The sequence below is a fragment of the Miscanthus floridulus genome, chromosome 15 (assembly GCF_019320115.1).
Source record: "Miscanthus floridulus cultivar M001 chromosome 15, ASM1932011v1, whole genome shotgun sequence".
Taxonomy (NCBI): domain Eukaryota; kingdom Viridiplantae; phylum Streptophyta; class Magnoliopsida; order Poales; family Poaceae; genus Miscanthus; species Miscanthus floridulus.
Window position 1 is genome coordinate 36619080 of NC_089594.1, and position 11776 is coordinate 36630855.

The 11776-nt window shown below is 54.2% G+C and overlaps 1 protein-coding gene across 1 annotated transcript; it reads left to right on the forward strand.

The window, feature by feature from the left end:
- Window positions 1-10069: 10069 nt before the first annotated feature.
- Window positions 10070-11417, forward strand: LOC136507362 (uncharacterized). The gene is made up of 5 exons (XM_066502116.1): window positions 10070-10170; window positions 10251-10467; window positions 10861-11059; window positions 11134-11280; window positions 11386-11417. The coding sequence occupies exons 1-5, from the start codon at window positions 10070-10072 to the stop codon at window positions 11415-11417; spliced, it is 696 nt and encodes a 231-aa protein (XP_066358213.1).
- Window positions 11418-11776: the final 359 nt, after the last annotated feature.

The following is an 11776-nucleotide window of genomic DNA, read 5'->3' on the forward strand; positions in this document are numbered from 1 at the left end:
ACTAGGTAGCTCAGGAATAGCCCTAAGATCGATAGAAGTCAACTTTATTCATAAAGTGTTTTGAGTTGGAAGTGAATGGAGGGTCAAATGACTGATCGGGCGCTGGTTTTGTTGTGACCGGACGCAGCTTGGAGAGTCCGGTCAGTTCATTTGATTGGTAGCAGCTGTCGGAGTGTGACCGAACATGACGCTAGCTGTATCTATAGCAGCGTGAACAGGTTGAACAGAGAAATGACCGGACTTTGGGTGCCAGCGTTCGGTCATCATTAGTAAGGTTCCAGAAAGGTTTTTTGATGATCGTACGCATCCGGTGGGTGTTGACCAAACTCAGGCCAGAGTCCGTCAGAGCTAACGGCTCTTTCTAACACGCTAACATATTACACTGACCGGTGCGTCTGGTCACCTTGACCGGAGCGTCCAGTCATTCCGATACTTGCTGAGTTGGACCTTAACCGTTATATTTTGAATGAGGGGTATAAATAGATATCCTACTCATCCATTTGAGGTCTCTTCCCCATTTGTTTAGCTGAGAAACACCTTTGGAGTGCAAGGTAGAGCAAGAGCCTAGTGAGGTGATTGAGATTTGATAATCCAAGATTAAGGACATCATTAGTGCATAGAGAGTAGCAAGTGTGCATCCACCTTTCTCATTAGGCTTGTCTTGGTCAAGTGAGAGTTTGTGCTTGTCACTCTTGGTGATCGCCATCACCTAGACGGCTCGGTGGTGATTGAGAGGTTGGTGATCATTCAGCGGAGCTTATGGATGACCCAAGTCATGTTGTGAGCGGTTGTGGGTGATTCACCATGATGGAGTGTGAAAGAATCAGCCCATAGAGAGCACTTGATCCTTGCGTGGATCAAGGGGGAGCTACACCCTTGCGTGGTTGCTGCAACGAGGACTAGTGGAGAGTGGCGACTCTCTGACACCTCAGAAAAACATCGTCGTGTTCCTTTCCCTCTCTTTACTTTGAGCATTTACATTTGAGCAATTGAATTCATGTCTTTACATTCCTAGAATTACCATGCTAGAGTAGGATTGGAATCTAGGGCGTAAAACTTTTGTGTGGGAGAACAATAGAAATAGATTATAGGCACTAGAGGTGAAATGGGCTAAGTGTAGGACTTAATTATTATAAAAATTTAGAATTAGCCCAATTCACTCCTCCCCTCTTAGGCATCTTGATCCTTTCAGCGGCCGCTTCAGGTAAGATATAGACATGAGTCCGAATCCATATGAAAATAGACTTCATAAGGATTCCATGGAGTACTTGAATGTCCAAAATGGAGTCCAGATGAGGCTGTGGCGGCCATCGTAAGTTGACGCAGTGTTGCAGTCTGAATCTAGCCCCAAAACGTGTTTGATTTGATCTCTTTATTTCCTTGGGCCAAAAGTGACGTGGTGTCCTGGTGGAGGACGTTGGGAATACTTGTACTTGGCCTCCAATCAACTTCTTTGGTCCTCCATGCCTTCCATGTGTCTTTAACACTCTTTTTGCCATGTATGTATTTCTAAAAATGACAATGAACACACATCATGGTGCAGCATCAATTCATCAAATGTATCAAATACAATCATGATAAAGAATTATTTCACCTGTGAATTAAATGTTGCTAATGTGGTTGTATCCGGACAGGTGATGTCCTCATTAATGCTAGTGTGCGATTTTCAAAAGTTGGCTTTCGTACCTAAGCCGCATGTTTGTTTTAGCTTCTGTGTCCTGCTTTTGTTGTCACTAACCAAATGGTTGGGTTTCTGGAGCATCTTGTAAACAAAGTTTGTTTGGAACTGCTCTACTCTATCATCTCCAGTATAGAGTAGCTCTATCCTGAAGCAAGTGGACCTATTTGACATATGAGCTAGCTTCTATCTCTAGGTGTCGGTGTTTCGGACCAGGAGGTCCTCAACCAACTAGTGAATTTATCCTGCGTGTTCCCGATTCCAGATGATGATGCAAAGAGACACAAGGATTATACTGGTTCGGGCAATTCGAGCCCTACGTCTAGTCTGGGGGATCGATCTTGTATTCATTGCACCAAAATGCTTGTAGTAGGGGGATACAAGCTAGGTGAGAGAGGGAGCCAGTCCCAGGTCTCGGCGAGGTGTGATGTGGGCTGCTTGAGACGTTGCTCTCAGGCGGCAGGGAAATGTGTGTGTTACAGGGTGTTCTTCTTTGTCTATCCCCCTAAATGGCCCAAGTCCTCTCCTTTTATAGTTGAAGGGAGGACAAGGATAGTACATGTGCTAACTATACGGCATCGTGCAAACAGAGGTGGCGCGTCCGAGCCCTGTGGCGGCGTAGTCGTCGGAGTGGTCCGTCCTTGGAGCACTAGGGCAGCGTGCTGGTCACATCCGATCCTGTGCATCATGGGAGCTCCAGGGCTGCCTCGGAGTGAGTCGCTGTGGACTGACTGTGCACGAGGCCGAGGCTCGGCCGGTGCTGAGGCTACACCGTAATGGGGGGTCTCGGCAGACACGAATCCCGAGATAGCCGAGACCTTGGTGCATAGTGCCGAGGCCCTGAGAGAGCGGTTGATCCGGTGCGCTGGCTCGGAGGCGGTGATGACCCAGGCCAGGCTGTCCATGTCGTGTTGTTTTCGAGGCGGGGATCGCGGGGCACAGTGTAGTGCGGGCGCTGATCGTGGGCACAGCGTCAGAATACAGTGACCGGTAATCCCCGCCGTGCCCTGCCTCAGCCGGTATGGCGCCGATGCGACCTCATGTCCCGTCGGCCTTTCCGCGGTGTCAGGCCATTGTCCGGCTGAGATTGCGGGAGTGGTTGACGCATTAATGGGACATGACGTGCTGTCGGGAAGACCGGCCGAGACGGGGGCGACAGGCTATGGATAAGCCGGCCTTGTGTGAGACGGAGAATAAGGCCTCGCGCAAGACGGAGAATAGGCCTCACGCGAGACGGGTTTTGGTCTCCTTGCCGAGGCCTTCTGCAAGAGGTCTCGCGCGAGGCGGAGATTGCGACTCCTTGCTGAGACCTCCCGTGAGAGGCCTAAGGCGATGCAGAGAGCCGGGTGGGCTCAGACAGGGCTGGTTGTGAGCCCATGGCTTTCCCTCTAACTTTGCCATTGATGGGATTTTAGTGCCTCTTTTGGTGTACGCTTGGGGTACCCCGTTTTATGGTACCTGACATTAGCCCCCGAGCCTCAGGGAGGGTGAGTGCATTCTCCCTGAGGGTTTATCGGGACTTGATTTGCAGTCGCTCCCGTAGGGATTGTGTTTTGTTTCTTGAGGTTTTGGTGGGTGCGCGCGAGCGCACCCGCCGGATGTAGCCCCCCGAGGCCCTGGAGGAGTGGAGTTATTCCTCCAGGGGCTTTTTTTGTTTTCGTGTTTGAGTGAGGAGTTTTCATCATATTTGCCGAGCCCACAAGTGCGAGTTCGGGTCGTGGGGGTCTCAGCGAGGTTGCAGGAAGAGCCCTCTAGCCTTCGCACGACCCTCACGCTTCCTTTTCGCTTGGAAGGAGGGGTGGATTGTGCCAGGCTACCCTCGATGGGCACGAGCGTTGGCACTTCCGGTGAGCTATTATCGGGTGAGTCCAAGTGGAGGCCCGTGCCCCGTTCGCTAGGGGACGGCTAGCGGTCTAGAGACGCACTCCAAGAGTACCAGAGGGTTTCTCTAGTGGGTGCTGAGGCCATTCGCTGGGCCTCGGTGGCTCGGTGCCTCCCTACGGTGGGATCCCATTCGGAGACTTCCCTGCCGGTCTCGGACACGACTTAGGACGCCCCGAGCGATTGTTCGCTCGGGCTTCGGCCATTCATAGGCTCGCCCCAAAGTCGTCCCTGACTCTGTTGCCCTGGGGTGGCTATCGAAACCTCTGGGGGCCCAGCCTTCGAACCCCTAGACCGTAACGGGCTCGGTGCCCTTTATCATATTTGTAACGAAACTTCTAGCGCGGACTTAGACCGTTTGTCTTTGTCTAGGGTGCAGGAGGAGCCCCTGAGCCTCCGCCTGGAGCAAGAGGGCGGTCGGGGGACCCCTAGCTTTTTTATTCGACCCCCACATATCCTTTTCGTTCGGATGGAGGGTTTGTTTGCCGAGCCCATTCGGGTGAGAGCCGGAGCCGCTGGGTCTCGACAGGGTTGCAGGAAGAGCCTCCTAGCCTCTGCACGGGGCAAGAGGGCCGTCGGGAGCTCCCTTGGCTTTTTATACGCCCCTCGCGCTTGAGGGTTTGTTTGCCGAGGCCCCTTTGGGCGCGAGCCTTGGTCGCGGGGTCTCGGCGAGGTTGCAGGAAGGGCTCCCTAGCCTCCGCACGGAGCAGAGGGCCGTCAGGAGCTCCCCTGGCTTTTTGTACGACCCTCGCGCTTCCTTTTCACTCGGAAGGAGGGGTTGTTTTGTCGAGGCCCCTCGAGTGCGAACCGGGGTCGCTAGGTCTCGGCAAGATTGCAGGAAGAGGCCCCTAGCCTCTGCACGGGGCGAGAGGTCCATCAGGGGTTCCCCTAACTTTTTTGTAAGACCCTCACGCTTCCTTTTCGCTCAGAAGGAGGGGTGGAATGTGCCAGGCTACCCTCGATGGGCACGAGCGTTGGCACTTCCGGTGAGCTGTTATCGGGTAAGTCCGAGTGGAGGCCCGTGCCCCGTTCGTTAGGGGACGGCTAGCGGTCCAGAGACACAATCCAAGAGTACCAGAGGGTTTCTCTAGTGGGTGCTGAGGCCATTCGCTGGGCCTCGGTGGCTCGGTGCCTCCCTTCGGTGGGATCCCATTCGGAGACTTCCCTGCCGGTCTCGGACACGACTTAGGACGTCCCAACCGTTTCGCTTGCTTGGGCCTCGGCCCCATATAGGCTCGCCCGCGGTCGTCCCTGACTCTGTTGTCCTGGGGCGGCTATCGAAACCCCTTGGGGCTCAGCCTTCGAACCCCTGGACCGTAATAGGCTCAGAGCCTGGTTCCTTCATCTGAAAGGAATAGGCCAGGGGGAATGTCTTCCCCATTGGCTCGGCAACGGGTGGCGCGCCTTTTGAGGCGGTTTCCTGGGGAGGCGAAATGACGCCTGCTGCCGTAGTGGCCGAGCGTGACATGGTGGATGGGACGTAACTGTTCCCGCAATTAATGGGAAAGAAGTGGGCGCGTGGGCGGCAAAATCGGCTCGTGGTTAACTGCGCCGGATCGGGGGGAAACTTCCCTGATTTCATCGCCCATTCGTTTCGCCTTCCCCCTGCATAAATACTCGAAGAGTCTCACCCCTCCCCACCTTACCTTGCCTGCATTAGCTCTGCCTCCATCGAGCTGTCGCTAGAGCAGCGGGTGCCTAGAAGAAGAAGGGAGAAGAGCAAGCCAGGGAGAATGCGAGAAAAAGCGAGAGCGTGGGAGAGAGAGAAAAACTCACAGCCGCATCTGATCCTTCCGTCGCACTCATGGCCGGCGACATCGTCGTTGTCGAGGTGGACCCCTGGGATCCTTCTGATGTTACCGTGGAGACACTCCAGTCGCTCGTCGACGGTGGACTCCTTCGCCCGGTGACGGACCCCACTAGGCCAGAGTGGATTGCTCCGTACGGCAAGCTAGAGCCGAGGCCTCTTGACGGCTACGTCGTGAGCTTTGTCTCCTTTCACGAGCACGGCCTCGGCGTCCCGGCGGGTCGGTTCATGCGGGCGCTCCCGCACTACTATGGCGTGGAGCTCCACAACTTCAACCTCAACTCCATCGCATAGGCGGCTATCTTTGTTGCTGTCTGCGAGGGGTACTTGGGGATTGCTCCCCATTGGGAGTTGTGGCTCCATCTATTTCGGGCGGGGCACACCACCAAGCCGACGGGCACGTCGGGTACGAGGAAGGCGACGAGGGCTAGCGGCTACACTCTCCAAGTGCGCCAGGACCGCCAGCACCTCTACATCCTGGCCCAGCTCGCGTCCTCCAATCGTCGGTGGTACACGAGCTGGTTCTACCTTCGTAACAACGACGGAGGACTTCCCCCCTACACTGGGCGGATTATGGGGAGCTGCCCAGAGAGATGGAAGTACGGCGTCCTGAAGGACGACCAGCCCAAGCTACAACTGCTTCTAGAGGGGCTGGAGAGGCTATGGGGCCATGGCCTTACCGTGGCTGTGGTCGTGGCTGCCTTCCACCGCCGGAGGGTGCTGCCGCTGATGGCTCGGTGGCGGCGGCTGTTCGAGATGAAGCCGGGTGAGCCCATTGAGGGCATCCGGATGTCCTCCTCCGCCCTTTCCGACGAGGAAATTGTTCGTCAGGTGGGGGAGACGGTAGAGGCGAAGCTGAGGGGTGGCAACTTGACCCCATCGCGATGCGACTGTCGTGAGGGTTCTTCTCGCTGGTAAGTCATGTGCCGCTGTAGCCCCCAAGCCTCCTCTGTTTCCCCTTACCTCTTGTTCCCTTATGCGCGTTCATTGTTCCTACAGGGGATGAGGGATGTGCGCTCCTCTCCGCCGCCCGTTCCTGAGGATGCGAGGCGGCGGGCGATCAACCGGGCGCACGCCGACGTGTAGAAAAAATGGAAAGATGCCAAGGCGACGAAGCGCACAAAGAAGATCCTCACGCGCGAGGAGCTAGACAAGCGCTGCCGTCAACAGAGGAAGGATGGCCTCCCATTGGAGGAATCCCCATCGTCATCGCTATCGACGAAGGCCTTGGACGGGGATGACGAGGGCAAGGTGGGGCGAGGTCCCCTGGACCATCTCCCTGATGTAGTGGAGGTGGTGCCCAGGGCATCGGCAAGTGTCAATGAAATATGGCCAGTAGTCTACCTAGGGGTATGCCCAAGGTAGTAGATTATCGGCAGACAGATGCGCAAGCCCTAAACAAGACGGTGATGCAAGACAGACACGAGGTTTTATCCAGGTTCGGCCGCCAAGAAGTCGTAATACCTACGTCCTGCGTCTGATTTGTATTGCTATATGTCAATGAGAGATGTTTTTTAGAGGGGTCCCCTGCCCACCTTATATAGTCTGGGGGGCAGGGTTACAGATCTGGAAACTAATCCTAGTCAGTTACAATTGCCATATGTGGCCGGATAAGGATTCCTGTTCTAACCGACCAGGATCCTGCTTGATCGCCAAATCCGTCTTGATTCCTTGTGCGGGACTCTGATCAGGTTAGCTGGGCCGCACGTCGTCTTTCGGGTGGACCGGACCCGTCGATCCGGGCCAGCCCAAGCTTAGCCGTAAGGGTATAGGGGTTAATACCCCCACAGCTAGTCCCCGAGCATCATGTATTATGCCGCGACACGCCATTTTAACCTTCTCCGACAAGTAAGGCTTGAGTCCTTGACGCCTCTGACCACCGTCATCACCGGAGAAGTAGGTTGTCTGAAGAATGTATGGTGCTCTTAAGAAAAAAGAAAAAGATTTCTGTCCTGAGAAGTGTGCCCACTTGTATTTCTGAAAAGAAATGTAAGTGGTCTTGAAGCATAGCGTCCTTGAACATCAGAGGCGTAGGGGTCGAAAAAACAAACACATTCATCGCAAGGTAAAGTGTGCCCACTTAGTCCCCGAGCCTAGTAGTAGGTGACGTAGGCACGTGGTGCCAGGGTCTAAAAAGAATTCCTAGTTTAGTTGAAAACCCAATTGCCGTACAGGCAAAATGAGATGCACCGGTAGGTGCATCGTACTGACGTAGTCCCTGAGCTTGCTGGAAGGCGAAGTATGAGCCCTGTAGCAAGGTCTAAAGAAATGTCTCTTAACTATATGTGAGTACAAACCACATGTAGCCAAGGAGAACCATTATTCAAGCGGTGGTCGGGACAGTCCCCGAGCACATTAATAATCCTTACAATCATTCAAAGCACAGGGGTCGATTAAACAAACACATTCACCGCAAGGTGAAGTGTGCCCACTTAGTCCCCGAGCCTAGTAGTAGGTGACGCAGGCACGTGGTGCCAGGGTCTAAAAAGAATTTCTGCTGAAGTTAAAAATCCAATTGCCGTACAGGCAAAACAAGATGCACCGGCCGGTGCATCATACCGACGTAGTCCCCGAGCTTGCTGGAAGGCGAAGTAGGAGCCTTGTAGCAAGGTCTAAATAAATGTCTCTCAACTGTATGTGAGTACAAATCACATGTAGCCGAGGAGAGCAATCTCCAAGAAGTGGTCGGGAGAGTCCCCGAGCACAGCAGTGGTCATAGCAGTTCCTGAGTACGGTAATGGTCGGAGCAGTCCCCGGGCACGGCAGTGGTTGGAGCAGTCCCCATGGTCGGAGCAGTCCCCGAGCACGGGAGTGGTCTGGGCAGTCCCCAAGCACAGTAGTGGTCTGGGCAGTCCCCGAGCACAGTAGTGGTCAGGGCAATCCACGATCATGAGCGCCACTTGTACTATTATTTGGTGTATTTATTTGTCTCCTTACTCTACCAAGTCCAATCTGACACGTCTGGTCAAAAAAGCAGACAGGTATAGCATGGCATTCTACCCTCTTACTCTTTCTGGCAAACAGTCGCTTGGCACCTATATGGAGGTGCATCAGTGTGGGCCCTCTCACTTTATCAACGAAGAGGCGCGTACACTGTAAATGAAGGGGCGCGTTTATTGTCGTAGATCTCAAGGTGGTGTGAACAACCGTCTGCTGCACATGCGCACATCTCCCAAGAATCTCGGGCGGACGAAATGACGGAGCTCTTTGTTATTTATAATGTAGATCTGGTAAGTTACTCACACCATTCCCCATTGTCATTCGTCGCCGCAACCTTCTTCTTCCTCTTGCCGAACCCTATTCCTCCGAAAATCATCGCCAACCCCCTCGCCACCGCATCCACCCCCTTAGTAAGGATAGACTAATGGCGAAGAGAGACGCCCAGAAGAAAGGCGGAGTCATGGCGAAGGAGTGGTGGAAATCGCGGAGCAATGAGCAGACCATCGAAGACCTCGTCGCCATGGGAGTGCTCCACAACAAGGCACTCGCGGGATGGCGCGCGCCGGAAGGAGAAAGCTTCCCCGATCCACAACCAGGTGAGATTGTGGTTTTCGAAGACTTCTTCAAATGGGGTTTTGGGATTCTAGTGCACCCTTTCCTTCAGGGTCTCTGCTTGTATTACGAGATTGGGATTTGTAATCTGCATCCCAACTCGATTCTTCTTGTCTCCACCTACATCCATCTCTGCGAGGCTTATGGTGGCTTCCAGCCCCATTTCGACCTCTTTTGCCACCTGTTCTGTCTTCGGAAGAAAGGGAGCGGTGGCTCGAAGATAGCCAGAGGCGTCTACCTGAATCTGTGCGACGGTATGAAGGCCCAATACTTGCACTGCCCCTGGAACACCTCACTGGACGAGTGGTACAAGAAGTGGTTCTACATCCGTGAAGAGCCGAACACCATCACCCTGTGCGACGTGGGGCTAATTCCAGAGAAGAAGAATAGCTGGTCGGAGAAGCCTGAGAACTTGGAGCAGATCGCCAAACTGCTCAGGATGATCCCGTGGGGAAGGCTTGATGGCCCAAGCGTGGTTGGGAACTTCATCAGCCGAAGAATTCAGCCCTGCCAGAAGAGGGTTCATCCTGGCTTCGAGTACCAAGGAGGCGCAGATCCAACGAGGACCAGGAAAGAGGTGCTCGACAAGGTAGAAGTCAAAGCCAGGATTGGGGAGCTGTTCAACCTGGCCGATCCCAACTATGTCCGGTTAAACGTCATCGAGCACGCCTTCAAGCTGGCCCGACCTCCCCCAAAGGTAAATGATGCTTCCTTTTAACTGTAGAGTCATGTTGTAACAAGAAATTGACTGTTGTCGCCGTTATGTGTCTCAGACTAATGGTCGTGACCGAGCAGCAGTGTTTGTGTCTTCACCCCCCAGTGTGGATTACCCGCAAGTTGCCGGCCCAGTCGCCTAGACCAGCTCCAGGACCGACGACGTCCACTGGGCGGCACTCGAGGCTGTGGAGGATGCATCGACTAGAGCCACTGGCAAGCGTCTGGCTGCCAACAAACGACGCCAAGCCATCTTCCCCCTTTCGGACAATGAAGCAGAGGATGCGGACATCTTCCGGCTCATCCCTCGAAAGAGGAGGAGACAAATGGGGTCGACGGAGCTGGGTGGCTCCTCTGTGCCGGCAGTGATCGCATCACCGACCACTGCAACACAGAGGACAAACGAGGGAAATGTTGAGCATCAAACCCCGACGCCTATGCCAGTGGTGGAAAAACTTCCGGTGGAACCTACCGAGCACGCGGAGCAGGGGCGGTCGAGGAGATGCTCCTTCGCCACATCATTCCCCGCTTCGAAGCTGTAAGTATCTATAACTTTGATGTAGGCTTGTAACTTGTATTGAATACTATTATCTTCTGAACTTTTCTCTGATACATTAGGTCGGCGTCCACCGAAGATCCCGACCAGCTGGCCGGGTGCGGCATGACTTCGCCAGCAATGGCGGAAAAAACTGCCCAGCAGCCAGCCGTGGAGGGACCTATAGAAGAAACGCCGCCGGAACCTCAGCAGCCGAGCAGCCCGACGATAGTCCCCGAGCAGCTGGTCGAGAAGATAGCCCAGCCAAGTACAAGTGTTCCAAGCACTAATCCTGCTGAGGTGGATACCTTGGCACCAAGGGAAACAGACCAAGCCGAGGAGCAGCAGCCGGAGGCGGCACAGAGCACTCTTGCCGATGTAGCGGCTCGTGGGAAAGCCATGGTGGTCGCGGAGACTACAGACTCCAGACCAGCGCCGCCCCCTGAACAGGAAGCTGAAGAGGACGAAGTTGAAGAAGTCCTGGGCTGTCCCCAAGATAAGCGACAACATGTATATGTGTCGCGCTGGCGGAACGACGAGTGGGTGATGCACGAAGAAATCCCCAAGGTCGAAGAGACCCTAAAAGTTGAACGAGCGGCAAAGCGTCTGGTGATAGAAGTCCAGGTATGTCTGGTTTGGCCACTTGACCTTGTTATATAGTCGAACTGTCTGACTTAGCTTGTCTATATGCAGGACTTGATGAAAACTGCAAAGTACCGAAAGAGGTGCTTTGACCAGATTGAAGGGATCACGGAGACCAATAAAGAACTGACGGCCGAAGTGGAACGCTTGCGCCGCCAACTTGAAGCCACCGACCAGGAGAAGACAGAGCGAGAAGCACAGAACCAAAACCTGGTCGGCCAGCTCAATAACAAAGAGCAGGAGATAACGAGTAAATTTTCATCTTATCATAGCAAGTGCAGGACTTGTGTTGTTGCATTCTTGGCAGTAACAGCTGTAATGTAGGTTTTGAAGCTGAAGTGACCCGCCTCCAAGGGGAGAATAGCCGTGTGACCACAGAGTGTGGTCGCCTGAAGGAGGATAACGAGAAACTGGCGCGCGACCAGTCTGAACTCTGGGACCGCACCACCAAGATGAAGGAGGATCTGAAAGGTAAGTATTCCAGACCACTTTTTTTATTCTGTTGCCCGCCTTGTCTTGTCTTGCCATTACATTTGATGTCTTATATGGTGTTCAATTTTAAAAGTCAATGCCAAGAGGCATCTAGAGGCCGTGATCAAAGAGCATGACGGCTGGAAAGCACAATGCCTCGAGGCCACCGAGGAGCGGGACGCGTGGAAGAACCGGTGCCAAGAAGTGGCAACTGGCATTGTGCCCGTCCTCGACCTTATCGACCTGGCGCTCACAGAGGAAGAGCCGAGGACGCCCTAGCTCAGGCTGGTCGAGAGATGCAGACAAGCGTGGGGATGGTTCCAAGAGTTCGTGAAGGAGGCGGGTGAGTACATGGGTGCCCATGTACTAAGCATGGTGCGTGGCCACTACCCCCTGATCGATCTCAAGCGCCTGGAGGCTGGTTACCCAAAGGAGGTAGACCCAGACAAGGCAGAGGAGCTTTGGATGGCCCAGCTGGACTTATCGTCAAAGATAA